Genomic DNA, 27633 nt, shown 5'->3' with positions numbered 1-27633 from the left:
AAATTTTTGGAGATTTATAACAATCTGAAAAAACATTTTTTTTTCTCTAGCTTTTTTTTCATTATATAGGAATACAGAATATAATATATGTAACATACAAATTATGTGTTAATTAGCTGTTTATATTTTATCAATAAGACTTCTGATCAACAGTAGGCTATTAGTTTAGTTTTAGGGGAGTCACAAGTTATATATGGATTTTTGGCTGCACCCCAACCCTCACTGTTCACACCTGATATATTTGGTGGTGGTGAGGCATCAGGTCTACAACTTACTCTGAAATGTCTCAAGAAAAATAATTCTCTGTGCTGACAAGTTTTCTGTAAGTCTGCAATTATTTCAAATTAGGATGGCTATTATCAAGAAGACAAATAACAAGTGTTGGTGAGGATACTGAGAAAAGAGAAACTCTGTGCATGGTTGATGGGAAAGTAAATTGGAGCAGCACTGTGGAAAGTAGAATGGATGTTCTTCGAAAAATTAAAAAATAGAATGACCATATGATCCATCGTTCCTTTGCCTCACAGTTTCCACCACTGGTGTTAAAAAGACCAAGGGCAATCTGAATCCCAACCCTTTGTACGTGATGTGTTTTTTTGCCATTTTGCTATAAAGTCTGTGGATTTTGTCTTTATTCCTGGTGCTCTGAAATTACACAGTAATGTGCATTGATGCAGGTCTTTTTTCCATTGTATTGGGTACTTAAGGCCCTTTTTAATCTGGAAACTGATTTTCTTAGTTCTAGGAGAATTTCTAGTAATATTTCTTTGATAATTTCTTCCCCTCCTCTTGCTGCTTTTCCTGGAATTATTCTTAGTTGAATATAGAGCTCCTAGATAGAGGCTTTAATATTCTTATCTTTCCTATTTATTATTCTTATCTTTTGTCAAAGCATTTATTTAATCTTTTTCTATTATACTTATGCATATTTCAACAGTTATGTTTTCTTGATTATAAAAATAATATATGGTCATTGTATAAAATTTGGGAAATAAGAAAAGAACAAAAAAGTTAAATGTCCCATATTTCCATTCTTCAGAGACAGAAACTACTAGTATCTTGTTGGCTTTCCTCAGTTTTTTTCCATATGTATATTTATTACTAAAAAAAAAGTGTTATACTGAAAATACTGCTGTAACATGTTTGTTTTAAAATTGTTTTAATTATTCAATGAATATAATTAACTACATGTAATGTTAAAGAAAAAAATACAAATGAATATATGTGTGATTAAAAACATACAAAAAACCTTCAGCAAATCTAAGAACATTACCTTTTAAGGCTCCTGTGTGCCCTTTCCTATTTCCATTCCATTCCCTCCCTTCTCAGAGCTATATTAAAATTTTGTATATATTCCTAATTTTCTTTGTAGTATTACCACACATATTTGTCCCCTGAAACAATGCATTATTCAATTTTGTCTGTTGTTATTGAACTTCCTGTAAAGGCAATCAAACAGTATGTATTCTGTAACATACTTTTTTACTTTTATTTTTGCCCAATGTTATATTCCTGACATTCATCTATGCTGTTGCAGGCAGCTGAAATTCATTCATTTCCTCTGTTGCATAAATGTATTTATCCATTCTCTTACTGACTGATATTTGAGTTGTTTCTAGTGTCCTGCATTACAAACAATACTATTATGAACATTTTTGTACATGTCTCCTGGTGCACAAGTGTCAGAGCTTTCACTGGGGTAGATACCTAGCAGTGGAATTACTGGTCATTAGGTGACTTAGATCTTCAACTTTTGCCAAATTATTGCCTAAAGTGGTTGGACCAATTTATATTTTCACCAGCAGTAAAATAAGTTCACTTTTTTTTTTCTATTTTCTGAGAGAATTTCTTTCTCTCTTCTAAGTTTTTTTTTTTTGCTACAGATTTTTAATTTCCAAGAGATTGGTATAACTTTCCAGTGTTTTCTGAAGCTTCCTATTCTGTTTCTTGTTGCTCATATTTAAAAATGAGGAAGTAGAAAGCTGATTAGAAGCTCTACGTACATGAACGGGGCTTGCCAACTGGTGGGCTGCACTGTTTTCCTGGAGAACGCCTGCAAAGGTCAATGTAGACAGATCTCCTCTCGGGGCATGGAGTCAGTCACCCCAGTTCCTCAAGCTCTTCTTTCTTGGAAAGTTTACAATTGGTTGTGACATTCTTAAAACCAAGCAAAACTAAGAGGCCCTCACCCAGTATGTTAGCTTTTACTTCATGACTGTTTTTAGCTCTGCATGTCTCCCTTATCTTCTTCCACTGAGGCTTGTGTCCCCAAGTTTTGAGCCTCCCTAATTAAATATTTCCACAGTATGAGAAGTGCCTCAATACTTTGTGAACAGATTTTCAACTCTCTTTGTTGTCACATCCTTATCTTCTACATTTCTGGCTCCTCAAATTGCTGTATGTTTACAGAGTTTTGAGACAGAAATTGGCTGTCATTGGAATTCTCTTCTGTAGACATTTGATATTCAGATTTTTAAACTTTGCTAATTCCTCCCTCTCTTCCACCTTCCAAAATTTGTGCAACTGCAATTGTCTCCTCTTCTGTTGTCTTAGTCCTTGTGGTTTACACCTTCCTTACTTTAATTAATTTATTCTCATTTTAGAAGAATTTGGGGAGGAAGCAAATGTGTGTTAAATCTACCCTGTTTAACTGGAAATTCTATCTTTACACATTTTAAGCAAAGTAAACAATAAAATTATAATGACATTCACCTAAAATTGAATATTCCATACAAAGAGTATTGTGCAAGGTAAACTATTTTCTTAGCAATGATGCTTAAAGGCATATAAATAAAATTGTCCTCCTAAACACAAGAGTTGCTTTGAATAATCAAAGAAAAGATTTTTTAAAACGTATTTCCTAATGATTTTTACTTTATCCTATAATAGTAATAAATATTGTTAAAACATATTTATTACTCTCCTCCATCCCCAAAAATGTGAAATGTAAAGAATGTGAATATAATTCATTTTACATCTTAGCTGTATGTTTGAAATATTTTAATATCAAATAGACATCTTTTCCATTAACTAGCCTATAAATATTTATGAATATAAATCAATTATTATGAACAATCCCAGGAAAAAAGTTGAACATGTATGCATCTTACAGGAAACAAATATAAGGCCAATAAATTTAATTTTTACAAAAGAAATTCTAACTCATGCTGAAAAAATTTAAGTTCATCAGAGTAACTAAAAGGAATTATTTTCCACTTTTTAAAATTATTTTCAACTTTTTATTAATTATAAAGAAAATAATGCAACTCTAGCTGGAGAATCCAGGGTCTAATCTTTGCTAGTACTTAGTATAAATAATGTTCTATTTATATTTGAAAAATACTGAAATGAATCCAGAGCTCATTTACCCCCAACGTGTAAGGTATTCTTCAAAGACCACAGGTGCAATTCAGTCAAGCAGAAAGACATCTGATGGCAGAAGAAATCTCTGTCCTGTTTAAAAAATAATTAAAAAGAGATGCCAATTAATTATCTTGTATTGCCAATAAAACCATGATCCCTTAGAAATAATAGACAGAATCATTTGCTACTACTGATATTTGAGATATGGTTCATTAAAATAAACACACCATAGTGTATCCTTGGTTTATCATCCAGAAATAAACTCTGGAAAAAAGAAAAATAAGCTTCTTTTCCTGGATTTAGTATGTCAGCATATTGAGAAATGTGGTAAGAAGAATATATATATATTGGAATTTTCAATAACATATGTCTGATTTTTAAGGCTCTAAGTATATTTAGAATAATTTCATATTTGAGAATTTTAAAAACATTTTTAAGGAAACATCTGTTAAGTAGTTATTAAGTATAAACACATTTTGTCGTGTATTTTTAATATACAAAGCAAATATTTACAATCTCTCATACAAACAGGCTAATTAAAGTGGAATTTGCAAGGTATATAGTTACTATTACAAGAAACATATTTACTTAGAAGTAAACTGTGTGAAACTACATTAGCATTCAGATTAGTTTGGTAATCTGAATGCCATGAGAGATCCAGATATTCTACTCTAATTACATCAAAACAAAAAACAAAAGTAACAAAAAATGTACATACTACTGTTCCTCCCAGTTTTAATACCAGGGACTAATGATGAATATTATTATGTTTTTTATGAAGTAGAACCTCATAAGTTTGGACTGACTGGGAGAAAACCAGTCTGAACCAGGAAAAAAGGTCAACATTGTACAAGTATTTAAAAGGAATTTATATAACTTTCAAATATCTGCTTGGAAATATATATAATACTATATTATATGTATACTTCACTATATATTAGAAACATGTACAGTAGATTATCAGTATTTCCTTTATAGAAATCATAAAAGAATTGCTCTTTCCAATAAACTTTTGAATAACAAAAGAAGCTTGAAAAATATTTTAAGACATCTTTTAGATGGAAGAAAAACCCCTCAACTTCTTTAACATTAGAAGTGACTAAAAATATTTCTCATAATGTTCATGTGGGTGATATCCAAAATCATTTTAGACATAGTACAGACTTCTTTGGCCCTTCTCTCACCTTTCCATCTGACCTCAATGCACTTACAATCATCAAGAAACAGATGGATGTTGAGCTAATGAGACACAGTGTGCTAATTTTTGAAATAGCAGAGTGAGCAATGTGGCAGCATAAAAGAAGAGCCCAAACCTTGGTGGGCTTCGGATAAAGCAGGCTTAGGAGCAGTGGGCCCTAAGAAAGCTACAGAGAAGGTGTGAAATGTTAACAGTACCTCAGAGAAGCATAGAATTTCAACAATTAAATGATGATAACAGATAATACCAAGTATTTACCTTGTGACAGCATTGTTCTAAGCATTTTGTATGTATTAGGTCATTTAATCCTCAGAGCTACTCTTTGAAGTAGTACCATCATTATTCCTATAAGAAGGAAACTGTGGCACAGAGAGGTCACAAAGCCAGTGGGTAGTAGAGGTAGGCTTTGAATCTAAGCAGACTGGATCCAGAGTCTCCTTGCAACCACAGTGCTCTACTGTACTGGGCTATACAGAGGTGTGGGTGAGAGAGTATGCAGTAGTTTGGGCAAAAGGACAGCAAGTCCCAGAGATGGCAGTAGCTCAAGATGCTTGGTGGAAAATGATAGAAAAATGAAGTTGTAAAGGGTAGCAAGGAAACAGGCTATAATAATAATAGAAAATGTTAAATTGATCTGAATTTACTCTCTTCATGTTACTAAGGTGCCTTAAACAATTAGAGATGAAACAAAGGACCCTTCAATCCCCAGATCTGCACTTCTCTAACCAGCAGCTGGCTGCCACCTGCCACTGTATACAGGCATGGGGTAGGAGAGCAAGTGGACTGCATTACTAGGAAAGAGGACATGGTTCCTTATCATCAGGCATAGAGGAAAAAACTAATTATGTCAACTAAGTACTATCTTTTTTTTTTTGGTATCCTTAATCTACAATTACATGAAGGACATTATGTTTACTAGGCTGCCCCCTTCACCAAGTCCCCCCCACATACCCCTTCACAGTCACTGTCCATCAATGTAGTAAGTAAGTACTATCTTTCAGAGTTGTCACTTTGGGAATGAGTCTATTGAGGCTGCCATTACTCAAATATTTTCAAAATCATATTTTTTTGAATTGCTCTCAGTTTTGGGAGGTTTATTACTTCAGAATATTACTTCATAGTTATGCTTTTTTAAAAACGAAAATAGTGTATTAGAATATGCAAACTACACACTTCTTATTTGGATGGGTGTGGTCTGGAATGCTTAAAAAATCAGTTAATGGATTAAATATTTATTTTACACTATTAAGCTTAATGTGTGGATTCTAGACTCTGCCTAGTTTCTTTTTTTTTTTTTTTAATTTTTATTGAATTGTTTCAAAGCTAAATAAGATTTATTATGTATAAATTCTTGTTACTCTTTTAAGTTTCCACGTAGCAATTAGAATTATTTAGATTTAAAATTAATTCAATGTCTAACAACGATACCTTGTTGACAAAATAAATTTTTGTTTCCTGCTGACAATTCCTCTCTTTGCCTTGACATCCTAAGAGATTATATGTCTGTATCCTCTATTTCTTCTCAAAGATTTAACCAACAGTTGGGTGCCAATAACATTAAACTTACCATAAATATATGCTATTACAGTTTTATAAATTTCAATACTCAAATATATATTTTTAGAATAAATCACTGTTAGACATGCAGTACATATGACATAAGCTAGCCTTGACTTCTTGTCTTAAAAGGGGTGTTTGAAATAATTATGTTCTTTTTTTTTTTTTGTAGATAATTATTTTTTATTGAAGGGTAGTTGACACACAGTATTACATTACATTAGTTTCAGGTGTACAACATAGTGATTCAACACTTATATACATGATAATTCTAGGTACCAGCTATCACCATACCAAGTTGTTACAATATTTTGACTATATTCCTTATGCTACACATTACATCCCGGTTACTTATTTATTTTACCATTGGAAGTGTGTACTTTTTCTTTTTTGTTTGTTTGTGAGGGCATCTCTCATATTTATTGATCAAATGGTTCTTAACAACAATAAAATTCTGTATAGGGGAGTCAATGCTCAATGCACAATCATTAATCCACCCCAAGCCTAATTTTCGTTAGTCTCCAATCTTCTGAGGCATAACAAACAAGTTCTTACATGGAGAACAAATTCTTACATAGTGAATAAGTTACATAGTGAACAGTACAAGGGCAGTCATCACAGAAACTTTCGGTTTTGCTCGTGCATTATGAACTATAAACAGTCAGTTCAAATATGAATACTCATTTGATTTTTATACTTGATTTATATGTGGATACCACATTTCTCTCTTTATTATTATTATTTTTAATAAAATGCTGAAGTGGTAGGTAGATACAAGATAAAGGTAGAAAACAGAGTTTTAGTGTTGTAAGAGAGCAAATGTAGATGATCAGGTGTGTGCCTGTAGACTATGTGTTAATCCAAGCTAGACAAGGGCAATAAAACATCCACATATGCAGAAGATTTCTCTCAGAACAGGGGGGGTGAGGTTCTAAGCCTCACCTCTGTTGATCCCCAATTTCACACCTGATGACCCCCCTGCGACTGTGCTTGTCTTAGGTTGTTCCTCCCTTGAGGAATCTTACCCGTCTCTGGCTAACCAGTCATCTTCTGGGGCCATAAAGGGAAACGTAAAGTTGGTAAGTGAGAGAGAAGCCTTATTGTTTGAAATGGTTAGCTTTTTACTTCTTTGCATATTTATGCCCTGTAGCTTCTATGCCCAGCATTTGTCTTGAGGTATCTTTACCACTTGGAAGAATTATGATACTCGGTAAATTTGATATGAGGCACGAATTCTATTTAAGGGTTGTAATTAGGAAGGAAGAAGAAAAGCTATAGAAGTAGCAGACGGAAGAAAACATGGGAAGATTGATTATTTCTTTGACATATCTTCTTGTAGAGTAACTTCAGCATGTATAGGTTTTAAGCTACTACTTAAATTGCACACACACATTAACATAATAGGAGTATAGTTACACAATCAAAGCATACCTGTAATTACCAGCCATCTCCAGTGAAACCAAGAAAACCAGTTAGGCACCTTAGGCATTTGTGAAAACTTATCTATGATATGGTGGATATTGTCCAAATGAACTTGAACAGTCTGAGAGAAAACAGACAAATTAAAACAACCCATTCCTGGGGAATGTTCACATCCCTTATGTTCTTTTAACAGTAAATAGTCTGTAGTTGTAAGATTTTGGAGCGCTTGCCTAGTTTCTTATTCTAACTTCTCAGATTGCTAGCTAACTTGGACAAATTACTTAACTTCTCTGTTTCTAAGTCCCCCAATTTATAAAATGGTTTTAATAAAGTACCTACCTCAGGACTCTTTTAAGAGTACCTTTATTCAATTACTTTATTGTTGTTCTTGCTATTGCTATTATTATTACTTAGTATGTCCAGCACTAGGCAAATTTACATGGAAAAAACAAAAGAAGTATTAAATATCTCTCACCTTACATATAGTAATTTCACAAGGTGAGATGAAAGAATAAGTGGATGAATGAATAAAAACTAAGGAGAGGGGTTTTTATGAAGAAAAAGCATCTCTATGTGGAGAGGTTTTTACACAAGAAGAAGTTTTTGAACTAGGACATGTACACAGGTTAATATTTCACTAGGAATAGAGAAGAAAAGATATGATGAAACAGGTGCATACTTTGATAGTTAACATTAAAAGTCACAACTTCTAGACTATACTAGAAAATAAAAACTCACATTCCTCAATTTTTTATTCCTATACCAATAATTAGAACTTAAGACAATTTGGGCAAAGACAAGGCTGAAGTTTAGCTGTTGGTAGCTACATAAAAAGATTTTATCAAGCAGATTAAACATGGATAAAAATTTAATAGCTTAAACCAAAAGGGCCATACCTCTACTTACATATGAAAGAATGATTGCACTTGAAATTCTGTTTTTTAGTTTCAGTCAGTTGGATAATACAGAATTTGTCAAAACTTTCCACAGAAACAAAGAGTGAGGTATGGATTTTTTTGTAATCCACATTGGCTTATATCTAAGAGACAGGAACAGTATTAACTTGAAAAACAATAGGTCCACTGCCCACATCTTTACTAAGTTTGAAAGTCCTAGACTTCTCAGAAATTACAGTTTGGGGGAGAGCAAGCTAAACGAGGTCTGTGGAGAGCTACAAATGTCAAGTACAAAGCCCCTGACCCTTTGGAATGCAAGGGGAAATTCTGAGAATACAGCGCGGAGTCTATGATCTGAATGTGTCTTCCAGCTCAGCCCCAAAGGATTCATGTCTGATTCCAAAGAGAATGGGAAGACCGAGAAGTATGTACAAACTATTTCTCAAAATGCTCTGATCTACAAACTCCACTGCTCTGGTTTCCCACTAAAAAGTAGGAGACAAAATGGGACAGAGACATTCTACTTTACAAAGGACCCCTGTGCAGACCCAAAGGGAACATTTGATGTAAGGGTGGTAAAGTGGCCATAGCGGGTGGTACCCAGCAGAAAGTAAGTGGGCCAGTAGCCCTTCAGAAGTCCTGGTAGTAGAACAAAACGGAGTCCACTCCCAGGAAAAGTAACATGGTAACCAAGGAGTAATCCATATCACCTAGGGAAATGGCAGCAGGAATCAGTTGACGGAGCAGGCCTAGCATGCAGTGGGTGAAGCAAATAAGAAGAAAACAGCCAATGTCCATTAAATCAGTGGACTTTTTTATGAATGCACATGATGACAACGGCAGACTCCCCAAAATACGTGTAAGTAAGAAGGAAGTTTTGCAGGGGTCATGCATTAGCAGAGGGGCAAAAGATAGTTAGATGTGGGTTATACATCCTTCTTTTCCCCTTTAACTTCAAATATGTGATAATAAAACCATATAAATATAAAGAGAATTAACAGAATAAATAAAACACATTTGTAAAAATCTGTAATAATAACTAGATGGGCATGGTGGAAGGGAACCAATTTGATACCCTTTTTAGACCTCAAGATGTCTTACCATCTTTACACTGTGCAGGTTTTTTAAAAGACACAGATGTTTAAATATCTCCCATTTTACTCAAGAATGCCACCAGTTAAAAAGAATGCTGATAATTTCCTTGTTTGAAAAATGTGCCTGGAGGAAGTAGTCAAGACTGAGCTAGTATTATTCAAATATTATATTAGTGCATAAATAGTTTTAAAGGAGGGAAGAAAAGAATTTCAGAAGAATGCTGGATTCTGCATTTTGGGAGGGGGGTGTGGGCAAGAATTATAAAGGCGGTGAAATAGGGAGTGCCTAACAAAGTAAGCTGAGATATGCTGCCCCACTCAGTGCCCATGTGCATTTCTCTGGGGATAAAACCCAATGCACATGACTTGGAACTAGAACAAAAGTAGCTATAAGGGAGAAAATGAATAAAAGAATGAATGAATAAAAAATACAGTAAAGAATTATCCAAGTAGCAGAAGGAAAAACCTAAACAAAAAATGTGCCCATAATTTCATTTTCATTTATTTTAGAATACCTTTTTAACTTTTACAACTTTGTCTACTTTAATTTTCTAAGGTAGTTGATGACAGTCTCAGATGTCTCAGAAGGCTATTCTGAATCCAAACTCCCAGTCTCCATGACAGAATAAGAAGCACAATTTTAAATGAGCTTGACCTAAATTTAGATGGTAGTGCTCTTGTGGTGGGGGAGGGGATAATCTATCACAGTCCCCATTTTGAGGGCAGGGAGATGAGAAGATCCTAGAGAGACTTCTTACTTTCTACTAACATCCTCAAAAAGTTTAAAGCCTTCCCTCCAAAATAGGTTACATTATAATAATTTAATATGTATTTGCCTGAAGAATATTTGTTACCATGTAGACTAAGTTTTAAGAAAGTAATGTACAAAATAGAAACAGTTGCAAAAAGATGCTGTGACTTGTTATATTTTTAACAACCTTCTTTCAAAAAATAAAAACTTTGTTTTAAAGGTAAAGATTACCTGCCACTAAATAAATCTGCAAAATACTTGTCATCCCTTCTTTCTGAAGTCAGCTATTTTGACTGCTTTGGGAAAGACAGGAAGCTTGAGGGCAAAACTCATGCAAAACATGATGGGAAAAAAAAGAATTAAAAGAGAAGTCATTGCTGTAGTTTAACGAAGATAAATGATACCATGGCACCAACAAAACATTTAAAATGAATGTGTACTAGCAAAATTCCTCAGAGAGCCTAAGGGAATCTTTCTTAGGCATAAGCTTAGAATGTATACTTGCGATTTATTATCAATAGACTTTCTGAGGAATATCTATTCACCATTTCAAAACGTACAAAAATAAAAACAATAGCACAAATTTAAGATACACCAATTATGTTGTACTACGTGTTCCAGTCATCCGTAGGGTTTGCCTTGGGTGGGGAACCCAGAGCAACATCAGCATTAGGTAATTTTCAAACTAAATATACAGAGTATTCCCTCACAATCTCTTGTCTAATGCCATCAACATGGAATTATATTAATATCTGTTAAACATATGCATGAACATATATAACCAATGTCATCTTATCAAACACTTTTGAAATATTCAACACTGAACCAATTAAGCAATGATATTTTCATGCAAAATGACAGAGAAGTCTCAAAGAGACCTCAAGCTTGCATTGAACCTATTGGACTATGGGTGTTCAGTAGACTTTTTAGTTTGATAATAAGAAAATATTCTTACAAATTAGAGGGCATTAGAGATTTGTTAGATTTTTGATAGAAGGAGAGAGAAAGCATGAACTAGAAAGAGGCAAGGCTTATTTGAGAACTAATAAGCAATTGGTTTGGGGGCACAAATAGAAGAGGTAAATCAGGGCCAACTAAAAGAAGTCTGAATGCCAAATTTAGGAATTAGGACCTTATAGATGCTAGGTATCTAATAAGGAATAATGAAAGCTTTCTGATCTGGTAAGGTATTTTTGAAAGGGTAATCAACAGATCATAATTGTTAGAAGATTAACTGTGTGGGTGGGATTACTGGAAGAGTGGAGGAATATTTGATACAAGTGATTTGTTAGAAAGGTAGTAAAGTAACAGATAACACCAATATTCAGTAACAAGGACTTGAATTGGGATTGTAGCGGTTGGAATGTAAATAGATTCAAGTGATCTTTTGAAGAAAGAATCAAAAGTGTATGAGGGCTGATGAATTGTGGAAGTGAGGAAGACAGAAGAATCTGGAGTCACCATGAAGGGATGGGGATCTGATTACTGCACAGATAGTGAGCCTTGCCTTGAACATGGCTCCCCTAAAAAGGCATGCCTCCACTATCATGTGCCAGGCAAACAGGTACCAGTACATTTTTGTTCGTGACTGCCTCAACTACTCAAGCCACACACCTCAATTCTCCTAGCCAGTGATCTGGCTAACAGATCTCCTAGTATCCTGTAGCCTCATCCCTCAGTTGGTAACTCTGAGTCTTCCTCTTCCTTATTCTGTGATTTGGCTTCTTCACCCTGGCAAAGGACTCAGAAATACCATTTTTCTTGGTCACATCTAGTTCCCGGTAACCCCCCACCCAGAGCTGTTCCCACCTGGTTCATATCAGTTTCAAAGGGCAGGACTTAGACTGAAGCATACATAGGAACAGGTTAGTCTAGAAGAGGAGCAAGTTTTGCTAATGTCAGTAAACTGAATTTTAGACATAGTGGAAGTTTAAGGTATATGGGTAGACATGAATAGAAATGTCTAGCTGGTAGCTACAAATACAGAAAAGAGGCCTGGACTATATAAAAACTATTTGGGATTTTCTAAATAGAAAGGAAAGTTAAAGCCCCTGAATAAGATCTCAGAGAAAAAAAAAATCAAGGATAGGTATTTTGGTAATTCTCCAACAAGGAAACAATGAGAAAGACAGACTAAGATAACATATGTGGTGTTGGGAAAGCCAGAAAAGAGAAAATGGTGTACATGTTTTTTTAAGTGGCTATATAGTGAACAAACATGTTGTTTCTGTATTTTAATGTAGAAATGACCTCAGTGTGATTTAATGAGAAGTAATGTTTTATCAAGGACACAGAGATTAAGTTTTCAAAAGAAGGTGTGGTTCTACTGCTCTGAATGCTGGGCTGTGAGTCAAAAATGCCTTAATTCTAATCCTACTATGACAAACTTACCCCAAATCATTTAACTTCTCTACCTCAATTTCCCCACCTGCAAAAATAGGGATAATTATATTGACCTGCATTTGTAAGAGTGTTATAAGGATTAATTAATGCTGCATAATACTTTGAAGATGAAAAGGGTTGAGCATTATTAGTTGACATTGCTTAACTAATTGCCTATAATACTAAAATTTTATCCCTTAATTTTATTCAAACAGCAGTTATCAAATAAGTATTTTCACTACCTTAGTGACATTTACCTCCAAAGTTATTAAATTCTTATTTTAAATATATCTGGATCTTTTCTATATTATATCACAATTGTATTTCATAGCATACAAAGATTTGATCAGTTCAAAAGTCTAGAACACCTTTTCAATATAAATGTTAAGTGGAAACATTCAGGACATATTTATTTGATAATGAGCACCCACTGCAAGTATTGAATAATGCTAAAAGGTAATACTTTAACTTACGGAATTTTAGATTTAACCAATACTACTAAGCAATTATGGTAAAAGCAAAATCCAAACACCTAAAGCAGTGTGTTAAAAATACTATCATGTCAGGAACAAAAGAGCAGTAGACTCATAGACACTGAGAAGGGACTAGTGGTTACCAAGGGGGAAGGGTTAAAGTGGGTTGGAGGGAAGGGGAAAAGGAATAAAAGGGAACCATAATTCACAATCACAATGTAGGCTGGTCACAGGGACAGTAGTGCAGCACGGAGAATACAGTTAGTGATTCTGCAACATCTTACTACACTGGTAAATAGTGAAAGCTCTAGCATGGGTGAGGATTGAATAATAAGGGTAAATGCTGAACCACTGTGTTATATAACTGAAACCAACATAAGGTTGTATATCAATGATACTTTAAATAAAAAAATTATTTTTAAAGCAAGTTGTAGAATGTAAAAGCGAACAAAAAACGAAGACAGAAGCTTTTAAATCCATTATACACTCTATGTGGTTTTTGTTTCTTCTTGGGTTTTAAGATTATGAAAGTAATATATGTTTATTGCTTGAAAAAAACCAACAAACAACATGTTAGTATTTGATGTTAAAATGAACGGTTCCCCTCCCAGCTGCCCTACCCACTCTGAAGGGAGCTACTGCAAGCGTGGCATTGGCTTTCTAGAGTTGTACTTATAGCATGTTCACACCCATACTGACTTGTTTTCTATTTTTGAATTCAGGATTTTACTAAACAATAATTTTCTTTTTTTCACTGAATAATACAGCATGGATGTTCTGTTAGCATGTACAGATTTATTTAGATTTGTTAATAGCTACAAGATGTTCCATTGGATAGTGATCATAATTTACTTAACCATTCCCTTAATGAACATTCTGTTTCTACTTTTTGCCTTATAAATTACAGTACCATGAAAATACTAATGCACATTTTATGTTTTGATGATACTGCTAAATTGGCCTCCAGTATACTAATTTATATTTCCACCAATAACATGATTGTCCTTTTCCCTATATCCTCAGTAACATGGAACACTATCAAAGTTTTCCATTTTTACTAATCTGGTAGGTGAAAATTGGATTTGTGTAGTTTTAAGTTTCATTTTTCCATTCATTAAATAAATCAAACATCTTTCCATGTATTTTTTTTAACAATTCTGTTTCTTGTATAAATTACTGGTTCCTATCTTTTGCCCATCTTTCTACTGAGTTCTTTATCCCTTTCTTTGGGTACTAATAATATTAATCCTTTGTTATACATTTTGGACATATTTAGTCATTTAAAAAATTTCTTCATCAACTTTGTATATGAAGAAAATAAGAGAATGTAGAATTCACATTTTTTAAAAAGTAGGCATAACAGAAAACTCTTTGAACTCAGTTCAGCTAGCACTATGCAAAGTGCCATGGCTAAAGGGCGGTTCTTCTTTAGCAGCTCTCAACTGGTCAGATGATGCTATTTCTAGAGGAAGCAAAAGGCAACTGATTCTTATGTTCTAAGAGAACCTGTGCATCATTCTTATTAAAAGAGGCTGGAAGAAAATTCTATGCCTAGGAAGAAAAGTCAGAAATTCTTTACTTTCCCAAAATAAGCTAGCAAAAATCTTTATAAATTTCCTATTATGCTTAAGTTTGGAAAGCATTTCTTTAGGACATTGTTCAAACTATTTTAATTCACTTGTTAAATATATCTTGTCAATTTAACATTTTCTGTACTATTCACAGTTTTGACATTTAGACAATTTATCGATGGTTTCTTCATTGTGACCTGCTTCCTCTTTCTACTCATTACAATCAACAAATTAAATTTTACTAACATTTAAACATCAGTGTTGACCTTTGTCTAGCCATTTTCTAGTTTCCTATTAATACAAACATCTTGTTTGCTGATGTTTATTTTAAATATTTTGCTGCACACAATTTCTACTATTCCAAAGAGCCTTGTATCTAGTTGTAGTATATTTTTTTCCATGACCTTGCAAATAATTGCAATGGCTTATATCCGGCATTTTAGAAAACAAAAAGAGTATGCTTGCATAAGCAAATAACAATAAAATAATCTTTGCCCACCACCACCTCTAACACATGTACCCACCTTTCTGATCTTCAAAAATATGGACTTCATTCTTCTTTTTAGGATGTGTATCAATCACAACAATAAAAAGACAAGGAAAGTAGAAATGCTGGCAATGTGATAATGATAATTAATTTTAGATATAGTTCCATACAGTTTTATGCTATATACAAAGAAATGTGACTTCGAAGAGAAAATAAACTGAGTTTCAGGAATAATTCCTGCAAAGCTAGGTTAAAGACAAGAGAACACCAAAATGCTCTTATCTATAAATCAATACTAACTGCTAATAATAACAATTTGTTAATTTACTGTTTTAAAAAAGCATATAAATGAAATACTGTTACAAAGCGAGAAAGAATGAAAAAAAGATAGAGATCCTTTCTTTTCAAATAGGAAAGACAGCAAAAAATTTGAAAGTGGCCTGCAGCTATACCACCTCAACCTTGTCAGATTTCACTTGTCAACACTTTGATGACAGATTGCCATCCTCTCCTTTAAAAAAAAAAAACCCTAGTAACTGTTGAAAGAAATGGCTTCTTATAAAAAGTGGAATATCTCATGCAACTTGATAGTTGTAGACTTTAAAATCTTTTTTTTTTTAACCAAAGAGACTTGAAAATTTTTTTATTGGCTCTTATAAAAACTTGGAAGCTAAAGAACCCTCCCAATGTGGGGAAGTAAAGTGGAGGTAACATTTTTATATCTACTAATGCACATGATATTCACTGCTTCATTTAATCTTCACAGTGACCCTCTGAAATTAGGTACTAAATTGTGTGTGTATTTGCATGCATACATATTGTGTGTGTGTGTGCATAAAAGCATTTTTTCAGGCAGGGAATAGCAGTTTCTCCAAGGAGTCCATTTACTGTCCCTCCCTCCTCCATCAACTCTGCTAGTTAAGTTATACATATGAAACCTTTTAACTTATAGATATGAAAACTGAGGTCTAGGGGGGTAATTTGCACAAGTTGGATCAGCTTGTTAGGGGAACAGTTAGGACTCAAATTTCTAGCCACAGGTTATCTGAGCAGTACCCTTTCTTCTACTTCCCTCTGCCTAAACGCTATGCTAAATAGAGCCTTTTAGTTAAGCTTCTGCTTAAGCACCTGAGACAGGTGTCAGTTTAAACTTGTATTATTAATCCATGGTGAAAGATATAGATGGAACCTATTTCCTGGCCAAATTTACTTTAATTTATTTTGCTTAGAAACCCCTTGGAGGAAGTTACTTGAATGACTGTGTAAGGATTATTTTTAATTAATACATTAATAGTTTTTAAGTAAAGTGATATATCTGAAAAACCTGATTAGAATTGCTATTTCTTAGGCACTAAAGAATCTTCACACTATTTGCCTAGCGAGCTTTATGTGAAAAAAAAAGTTCCAACATGGATTATTAATGTTTTGTGGCTATATATTGTTAAATAAATTATCTTATTTTTAAGTTACTGTATCAGAGAACTTTTATTTCTATTTTGATTACCCTTATTCAGTAGTGGTTCTCATTAAGTTCTTAGCCCTTCAATGTTATAAAAAGTTCTTAATGAAATGTCAAGCAGCCCCAAATGCTCACAGTTTATAAGAATTCTGCAGCAAATCCTTTCATGTCATGATTGGATCCTCCTTCATACTATCTCCCCTGATTATTTTCACCTTTACTAATAGTTTGTCACAGCATTATTTCTAATATAATACTTTCAGTATTTCATTTCAAGAGATTGAATGGAGAACCAAATTGGTAACTAAGGAAAGAACAGACTTTCCTTACTGAAATGGCCTGCAAATAACCACCAAAATCCCCCAAGAAAGGATCAATTTCACCTTAATATACTTAACACAGACATATATTATCATTGCTTAAAATGTTAACAATTCCCTAATGCAGTAGGAAATTATTACCAGATACTTAAAAATAAGTAGAATAAAACAAGATTCTAGATTATGATCATGTTTGCCCTAAGGCAAATCATGGATTAATAAAAAATATTCCTTATACATTTAAAACTATACTCTATTTTAAGTTATTGAGGAATAAAAAGCTATACTCTATTTTAAGTCATTGAGGGATAATGTATTTGAAAATACGTGGCAAATGATAATTATTCCATAAATGTTAGTTCCCTTCTCCTGAATATTCAGTATCCATAAAATATAATTTATTCAATAATACAAAAGGGAAAAATATTCTAATTATTTCACTGAGTATCATTTCATCCTTTAATTATTTTGAGTTTGGTTTAACATACACTTGCAAAGCATCTAAGAAAGGGACAACCATTGGGCCAGGCACTGTGCTAGGCATTCAGGATAAGGAGGAAAAAAAACAAGTACTTGCATCTGAGGAGGTGATAACCTAGTGGGGGATGGAGTAGTGGGAGCAAAAAAACAATGCATACATCAAAGCATGGCAAATAAAATAGAATCATGTACAAAAAAGAAAGCACAGGTAAGAGAGTTATTAATTCAAGTATCTAACATAATCTCAAGCACAAAAGTAGAAATTATATGTGTGTTTTCAGAACCTGAGTCTTCAGAGAAAATGAACACCTCATATATAACCCGGTCACATGAAAATGTGTTTGATCCACATTTGAGGTTTCTGAAACTCTATGTATCTTATCATCAATGTGTATATTTAACAGTGTTGCTCTTTCATCAGAATTGATATTAAATCAATAGCAATTAAACTTTATTAAACTTTATAATTAACGATAAATTAGAATCAATGAAACATGGCATTTGTCATGCTCAATAGATTACTTTTCATAGCATGACCAGCTCCAAGTGAGCTGGCAACATACACAAAATGCTGCATAGAAGACCATCCCAATACAGATGGGGGATTGCACACATGTAGTTACCTTCATTCACTTCCAAACTGACACTAAAATGACAATAAAGAAATAAAAAAGAAAAACTCACAAGACAAAAAAATTAGAGGCAAGATAATAGCAAAACAGTTATCAACAAAATTTTGAAGAATAAAAAGCAGATGGGCAAGAGGTAACTGACAATAGATTCAAGAAAATGGAAAGCCAAGTACATATGGAGGGTGGATGGCTGAGAGCCAAACAGCACATGTATTGAACCCTAGAAAGGCTCAGAAACTGGAGACACCAAGTATCTTTGAAGGAATTCCTGTGCTTAAGCTTGAAAACAAGAAAATTGCCTAAAATTCTATGTAAATAATACTTAGACTTCTAGGTACTCCTCTCTGTCAGCACAACTGGGCAATTATCCCTCCCTACCATTGAAGAAAACTGGAAATTGACTCCTTTGAGAGGCTCTATCTCAGCAACGATGAAAGAAACAAAACATTACTGAGAATAGGAGAGCTATTCTGAAAAGAGAGAAGAAAGGATCTCTTGGAAATAAAATTAGAGACAAAATAGATAATTCAAAAAAAGACTTGGAAAATACTGTTGAGGAAGTCTCTCAGAAGGAAAAAAGAAGTGCATACACACACACACACACACACACATGACACACAAAGGGAGAGAGAGAAGGAATCTGAAGAATCAGTCAGATTGATCTTTAGTCACATATTGACTAAGAAAGAAAACAGAGATGATGGAATGGAAGAAGTCATCAAAGAAATAATAGAAGAAAATTTCCTAAAACTGAAGTTCATGAGTTTTCAGTTTGAAAGAAAGCACCAAGTACACAACACAATGAATTATAAGAGACTCAATGCCTAGGCAGATCATTATGAAATCTCAAAACAGTGGGGATAAACAAAAATCCTAAAAGTCTCCAAAGAAGGGAAAAAACAAGAAAAAGAGATCACTTAAAAAGGATCAAGTCATCAAACTTCTCAACAGCAACATTGGGAATAAGAAGACAAGGGAGTAATGCCTTCAATTTCTGAAGTAAAAGTATTTCCTACCTATAATTCTCTATGTAGCCAAACGATCACTTCAATCTGAGGTTACAATAAAGATATTCAAAGAGGCAAAATCTCAAAAATTAATCATCACACATTGTTTTTCAGAAAGTTACTGGAGGATGTGTCCTACCAAAGGGTGAAATAAACCAAGAAAGAGGAAAACACGGGACCCAGGAAATAAAGGATCCAACATAAAAACAAGGAAAAAAGGATTTAAAGAATAACAATGAAGGAAAATCCTACAAAGATAACTGTATCTCATGCAGACTGACGCAGGAGAGCACCGAGCTCCAGAAAGGATGTAGCCAAAAAAATAATAATAAAATGGAAAGTAACAGATTATCTGATGCATTTGTACTTATTGAAAGAAGATTTACACTTCTGCTGGGGAAGTTGGGAATGAGGAAAGAGCAGGTCTATAAGAAATAAGTAAATTTAAAAAGTAAGGCAATTATTAACTGCAGAGAGAACAAAAGGTTATGCAAAAAGAAAAATATACTCAAGCATGCTACATGGCTACAGATGGTGAGAGAGGGTGGTAGCTCGAGGAGTCTGAAGATGGAGGGATTATATTTTTAAGATGGAAGAGGCATAAACTATCAATTATTCTCATCACTCTGTATTTGAAACTAACTTCTCTTCCCACCTCCTCCTTTCTAGAGGAATTAGGGCCATGGCTGAGTCAAAAAAAAGAGCACAGCATCAATAATTGGTTTTGATGCAAACTCAGGCTGCAGCTGTGTGTCTGTAAATAACACAGTTCAGGATGTGCCACAGATGGTGCCAGCCAATGAGAAGGTGTGTACATATGCAAAGCAGGGTTTGTTATTTTTTCACTAGTGAATAAATATTATGTCAGTTATTTTCTAATAAAAAAATGGATATACAAATTTTCACAATAAATTTTTTAAATTTATAACTTAATACATATAATAAGAGTGCATGGTGGATTTGGCATGAACATTGATAACTAGGCACCCTCTTTTCATGATCATTCCAATATACACTTAAGTATTAAGTACCTGATTTATGAAATTGATGTTTGGACATGATTTAGTTATTTTAAACTTAAGTTTTATGGTGTGACTTTGTTGCAAATTATTCAATATGTGACACACTCAAAAGTACTTTCTGTTAAAGATACTCAAAAAAAGGTTTAATCCTGTTACAGAGCACTGGCCAATTCCTGAAAACTATATTTGTGTTTAGTGTTGTTAACCTCCCATATCTAAATCACTGATTATGCCAATAAGGAAATACATGCAATTTGCCTTTAGAAATTGCACTGACTTGTTTCTAAACCTCAACAAGTTTGGAAAATCTCCACAGTTTTAGTGTTTTTTGTTTTTGCTTGTTTGTTTGATCAAAAAGAAGACAATTTTCTTCTCAGCTAATCAGAAAGTCCCTACTATATGCTGAGTGCTTTATATGCATTTTCTCATTTAGAATTTACGACAACCACATGAGGTAATATTTCCCTATTTTATAAAGTAGAAAAGTGGTGAAGCTATACTTTTAAACACAAATTTGTCTAATTCTAAAACCCATTGTTTTGTCACTACATGCTTCTTCCATTATAGGGTACTTTTTTTTAAAGTTCTGACTGCTCCACCTCATGGTCCAGCCCTCTATGAGGTTCATTGCCTTCCTTCACAGATGCCTGTCACCCCCACGCCAGAGGAAGAGGGCATAGCCAACTGCTATATTGTGAATACAAACATCCTATGGAGAAAACCACATTGGGGGGTGGAGGAGGGCTATCTAGCCTTTTGTGTTTAAAGGCAACCAACCCCTTGCCAACCACATGCATGAGCCTCCTGAGACTTAGATCTGCCCTCAGATCTGCAACCTCATGAGAGATCCTGGGCCAGAACTACCTAAGTCACCCTCAAATATCTGATACACAGAAATTATGAGGATAATGGAAGTTTATTTTTTTAAGTTCTGATATTCTTTTATTAAGTATGTGAGTAATTCATTTTGAATGTGGGCAACCTTTCTAGTCATCACCAACTCTTTTCCCCTTCCCAATAACATGAAGCACACTATGGCTACACATATGCTAACCATTTTACTGAAAGAGAGAGGGAGCAGGAGGAGGGGGAGAGCGGAAGAAAGAAAAGGAAGGAAAAACAAACAAAAATACCCACTTTTTCAAGTGTTTCTCACTATATCAGTGTAAGTCTGGGGAAAGGAAATCTCAGGGCAAAATACCCCTAAAGACCAAAATCAGTCAAATAAAGTTTAAAACCCGTTTATTGCTCACAAAACTGCAATCCGGCCCATCTCTCTCTCTCTTGCTCAAGCAGCCACAACACCGGCCCTCCCCTCACCTCTCAGGTACAGATAAGCCCTCTGTTGCCCAGGTAATCACCCATGGATACAGAGATGAACTTCTCCACCCCTGAGGAAAGATGCAAATGCACTAAAGCCATACTTCTTTCCACCTCTGAACGCCTAATGATATGCAGATATACTAAAGCCAGGTGAGATATTCTGGAAATGTTTCAATTTTACCCACAATCCACCCTTCCAGAAATCTCGCCTTACAATTTACTCGATCCCCCTCTTCCAACCAATCTAGTAACATGCAATAGCAAGAGCAATAAAATCTTTATAATCCTCAAGACAGAGGATTCAGCCTATGCAGATTAATGTACTTTACAGCACAATCTCTCACTAAGCACAAAATACATTTCTACACTTGTTTACTCATTCCTAACAATCATGCTAGATTGCTCACAAAACTTCTACCAAACATTAGATAAAGTCAAGCCTCTCTTTAAACATTATCTTCTTGACAACATCAACACAATCATAATTCTCAAGCCAGAGGATTCAGCTAGGTTCAAAGTCCCATGCAGATTAAGTCCAAAGCTCGTCCATTCCAGCCATCACGCGGCAGCTGCAGCCAGGGGGTGCATCCAGGACACAAAGACCATAGAAGCAAATAACTGTGATTGTCGGGCCAATTTGCTGTTATTCCAGGAATACACAGAAGGCCACCTTCCAGGCCTTTTCCCCAAGGTGCCAGAAGAGCCAGCCATTGCCGATCCATGTGTTGAAATGTCCAAGGCCATGTCCATTTTGCTCTTAATTGCTGCACCTGTCCTTGCAACACATGTCCAATAAAGTGGGTACTTCGATTGCTCTCAGTAACTGGCAACCAACCACAGGCTGCAGAGAGACACTCTAGGCCCCTCTTGGTGGTTTGCTGATCTGCACAACGTGCAGGGCACTCCTTCTGGGCTCGGCTGACTTCTTCAAAGGTGAAAGACAAGCCATACCAATAGGCCCACATTGTCTTTTGAGGTGTCTGTGCCACACCACTCCGTGGCCTTTGGGTCCAGTCTCGCACCCACCCCGCGATGGGATAGGAGATTACCTTGGTCAGAGCTGTTCCAGCGACAGACTCTGTAGCCAGCAAGGCGTGGTACACAGCAGCCAGTTGCTTCTCTATCAAGGTGACCCTGACCTCTGCTCCTTTCCATGGTTGTGACCAGGCTCCGGCCGGCAGCAAGAGCAGCAGCAGTGGCAGAAACATAGCCTTAGGCTCGGGCCATGGGCCGGGTCGGCGTGGCCAGCAGCAGTGGTGGTGCCTCCACAACCACACGAGTGTAGACACATGTCCCTCAGCGCGAGCTTCGCTTCTCCCCATCATTTCTAGGGGCGGCCCCCCAAAAGTCGCACCCATTATGACAGATTTTGGGATCACAGGAATCCTGCCAATACTACACCAATTATAAGTCCGGGGAAAGGAAATCTCAGGGCAAAATACCCCTAAAGACTAAAATCAGTCAAAGGGACAAATAAAGTTTAAAACCCGTTTATTGCTCACAAAACTGCAGTCAGGCCCATCTCTCTCTCTCTCTCTCTCTCTCTCTCTCTCTCTTGCTCAAGCAGCCACAACACCTGCCCTCCCCCTCACCTCTCAGGTACAGATAAGCCCTTTGTTGCCCAGGTAGTTACCCATTGATATGGCGATGAACTTCTCCACCCCTGAGGAAAGATGCAAATGCACTAAAGCCATACTTCCACCTCTGAACGCCTATTGATATGCAGATATACTAAACCCAGGCGAGATATTCTGGAAATGTTTCAATTTTACCCACAATCAGTCACCACCTTTATATATTCTTTTCCTTTCTTTGCTTTGCTTCTTTGAAAATATAACCCAATCTTTCTACTTCTTTCTATCTCCATTATTAGCACTCTGGTTTAGACCACCATCTCATCTTGTCCAGAGCTTTTCAATAGCCTTTTGCCTCCCATTTCAACTTATGAACCTCTACAATCCATTTCCCATAGAAATATAAAAATATTTAAAATTTTTATTATGCACAACATATAATATTTAATATTTTGATATATACAAAAAACATCATTTTATTTATTTGTCAAAAGCTTTTCAGAAGCTTCTCCTTACATGTCTTAAAGTTTATACTGGCTTATATACCCATGTGTGTACATTCCAGAGGTTTTCTACCTCTTCTACATAATCTCCCTTCACTCCCTTCAATAAGACAAGCTGGGCTAAAATTGTAAAGAGCATTGGATAAAATGCAACAAGTCTGAGCTCTATCCCATATGTTAATAGTTTTCAAACTCTTTTTCCCTGGCAGAATATTTTTTCCTTCAATGAAATACCGCACATAACTCCAATAAATAAAACCTGTAAAAGCAGAGATGTTCTGGTTGCACCAAGGTCAGAGGGCCCATTCCAACCACTGATACCAAGGCCAGTGGATACTTGTGGGGCCATCCTTTAGTTGTCAGTGCCCAGTTCTATTGCATTGCCTGGATTGACCTTCCATGGCTCGACTTCTCACTCACATTTTGTCTTTTCACTCTAACTCAGAATATTTCTTTTTTATTTTTCAGATTACTATTTCAGTCTGTAGTTAGATCTGTTACGTTGTTTTGCTCTTCTTATACATAGACATAATTTCTAAAATTTTAATGATATTTTTATTTTCAAAGATCTCTCATTGCTTCTTTTGAACAGGGGTCTGCTCTTGCTCATTGTCTTCTGGAATCTCTCGGAAGTTCTTGATAAGAATATATTTTATGTGTTCTTCTATTCTTTGAATTGAACATTTCATCTAAATTAATTGTCTGTTCATTGTGGCTCTTCTTTTTCCTGCTTTCATTTTCTTTAATGTCTGGTGATCCTTGGCTATTGTTTCATTATTTACAAACGAAGATCTAAGTTGATGAGTGTACATAACTGACTTCAGGTTTTCTCTATAGCCAAGGACCTCTATTTCCCCAATCCGGCCTCTTTCCTATACAGGAGGGCTCTGCAAGAGAGCTGGCTGCTGGTATGTAAGTAGCCATGGCCACATTAAGATGTACAGGCTAGTTCACAGATGCAAACTGAGGATGCCCCAACTGGCAAAAACTGAATTCTCCTCTGGTGGTGGAGTAGTCTAGTGCATCTTTCCCCTGGCCAGGAATGCCTTTCATTTTTCTTCTCATCCATGTCTGGGTTAAGTCCTCCCAAGTTACTTCATATTCTGCTCTTTTCTCATGTGCCTATAGCTACATTGTAAGCCTATCCCAGATAGGTAATTTGCCTTTTGTGTGGCTTTTTAATTTCATAAATGAGCAAATACCACTGCTACCTGTTATTGCTACTGTGTGTGTGAGACAGGGGGGAAGGGAGAGAGAGAAAACAAGTATGTGTGTACAATTCCGGGAGAGAGGAAGAATTCAGAAAGGAAAAATTCCATCCCTCTTATTAAATAAATATCCCTACTACCAAGAACTTGAAAGTTTTTAGGCTCTCCTTTCATACACAGTTTTCTCTTCTGTGACATTCTAGGTTATCTTTTTCTAGCCTTCTGCTCTCTGCTTCTAAGGAATTCCTCAATATTTTTAATATCACCAGTTCTTGTTGTCCAATAGTATTGACAACGTGTATTAATTCTTCCTCCATTTTTTAAAGAATTTGTAAAAGAGGAGTGGCATCTATTTGAAAAGGCATCATTTTGAAAGGGAAAAGGCCCTAGAATATCTGTAAATTAAAGGTAAGATGACAAAGGTTAAAGATATCAGAATAAAATTTAAACCTCTTGCCATGACCTACCTCCCCAAATTCATTTATCACTTTTCCCCTTAGGTCACTACACGTCAGGAACATGGGCTTTCTTTCAGTTCCTCAAAAAATATCCAACTTATTACTAATTCTGAGTCTCTGTGTTCTTAATCTGATGCTTCTCATGATTCAGATCTCTGTGCAAATGTCACTTCTCCAATGACCACCATATAAAATAGCTCCATCCCAGATGCTGTCACATCATTCTGTTTTGATTTTAACTTTACTGCGCTTATCATTTTCTAAGATTAGTTTGATTATTTCTTTGCCTACTTGTTTGAGTACCTTGACTAGCGTAAATGCTGCATAAAGCTTTTCTGTAATATTCCACATTGTATCATAAGTATTCAATAAATATTTGATGAATGAAGATTTGGGAAGAGAAGACATAGCCAATGACACAAGTTCTCAGAAAAAATCAGATTATAACATCAGTTAAGTTGGAGGGTTAGCCATGAAAATAAATGACTTATTTTTGAGACAGATCAAAATGAATGGAGGAAAAAGATTAAGATATGTTTTGAGGTGTTAGAAGACAATTCTCTATAGGTCTCTCACATTTCTGCAACAAAGGCACTAAATATAATTGCCAAGGGCATAGAGCTTTACTTGGCAATCAAGGCCTTCATAATCACTTCCCCCTTTCTTGTCCTACCTCAAATGCAAACCCTAGAACTGTCGCTAACTGACACTTGCTACCTCTAACAGCCTGAACTTTCCTACCTTTTACTATGCTGTCCCCTTTAATATATTTCCTTCTATTCTGCAGCTTCTTTAATATGCTTTTCAGATGCCACCTCCTCCATGAAGCATTATTCCTGTTCTCTAGTCGGATGGAATCTTTTATCTGAAATCACACAGCACTTAATCTGTATTTCTCATATAATGTGCATTGTCTATCTATAGTTGTCTTTCTACTCCAACTGCCTGATACCTTTTTAAATCACTTTCATCCTTTGATTTCAGTGACACTGCACTCTCATTTCCCTCTGACCTCTCTCTAGCTGCTTGTCTTCTTAGCATTAGTATTTTTCATGGTTCTTCTTCCTCTGTCCACTCCTGGGTCTCTCAGGGTCCTGCTTAGGATCCTCCTCTCCTCTTTATATCCTTCCCACAAAATAACTCATCAATTCCAATTACTACCTACCTGACTCTGTTACTGTCATCAGTTAAGTATTTCATACACTCAGCTAGTTCCCTTATCTCTACTGCTACCAAAGTAGTTTATGACTCCAACACATTCTGATCAGCTACTCAGAAAGCCCTCCCTTTGTATCCCTGTCTCTAATCTAGCTCCTTCCAATCCATTCTCCACACTGCTGCCAGCACTATCTTTCCAAACAGCAATGACAATCATGTCACTTCACTGAAAAGCCTTAATTACCTCCCATTATACCAAGGATGAAATTCTAATGATACAAAAAAAAAATGCATGAAATGGTCTTTGCTCAACGCTCCAGCTTCATCTCTGAACACTGAAATTTTAGAGTCTCATGAGTCACACCATGTTGTCTAGGTCGCCTTTGCCTTCCTACATATTTTTTTCATGTGAAATGCACTTAATTATCCCTACTTCCCTCTCCTTTCCAAAACTTCACCTGGCTACCCTTTACACATAGTAGGTCTCAGGTTAGCCAAAACTTTGTCCAGGAAGCTTTCCCCAACACTAGGCCCCACTAAGATTTGGTTACATGGCCAAATATAATTCCACCACAGGTACTTTCAGAGTACCCTGTATTTTCCCCAGTCATAGCACTCATCGATTTGCATACTTATTACTTACGTAGTTGTCTGTCTCCTCCACAAGACTATAAGCAACTTGAGCCATGATAGGTGACTTACTCTAGAAGCATTTGATGATTTATAAATATTTCTTGTCAAATGAATGAATGAATGTTTTATCTCTGCTAAACAAGAACATAAGTCCCCCAGCAGCAAAACCTGAATTTGATAAATTTGCAATTACCATATACTATGCTCAGAAAAACAGAATTTGGCTTAAAAACAAAATAAGGCTTAAATTTCAAAGAACATGACCTGAATTATAAAAATACAGCTCAAAATGCCAAGAAAGAAACAAGAGTCATACAATCCAGACCCCTGCCTTTAAATAAGTATAAGAGAGCCAATCCCTAATTATATATGACCAAATATTTATAAATTACAGTTAGCAATATTACTTAAAATAACATATGAAATTACAAAATTACATATAAAGAATCCCAAATAAGATAATAAAATAAAAATGGACTCCCTACATACGGATTCATTAATAAGCTAGAATGGAAAAATAAGAAACACTGAGAAATGTGACTATCCTATAGAATTATATGCTGCAATCTACTTGAGCCTGGAGCTTTTATCATTTTAAAATATTTTAAACAATTACTTCAAAATAAAAAACTTGCTTTTGACAAGTTGCTTTGGGTATTCAA

The 27633-nt window shown here is 35.2% G+C and overlaps 1 protein-coding gene across 5 annotated transcripts in view; it reads right to left on the bottom strand.

The window, feature by feature from the left end:
• The window catches only part of WDPCP (WD repeat containing planar cell polarity effector), a 429599-nt gene that overhangs the window by 348604 nt on the left and 53362 nt on the right, over positions 1 to 27633 (bottom strand). For all 5 annotated transcript variants that reach the window (XM_036890364.2, XM_036890366.2, XM_036890367.2 and 2 more), the window contains exon 2: positions 3369 to 3453. In XM_036890364.2, the coding sequence (XP_036746259.2) occupies positions 3369 to 3429 (61 nt within the window). In that variant the 5' untranslated portion in view covers positions 3430 to 3453. The remainder of the gene's footprint in view (positions 1 to 3368; positions 3454 to 27633) is intronic.

This window comes from Manis pentadactyla, chromosome 2 (genome assembly GCF_030020395.1).
Source record: "Manis pentadactyla isolate mManPen7 chromosome 2, mManPen7.hap1, whole genome shotgun sequence".
NCBI lineage: Eukaryota > Metazoa > Chordata > Mammalia > Pholidota > Manidae > Manis > Manis pentadactyla.
This window is presented reverse-complemented; position numbering and strand designations above follow the sequence as displayed.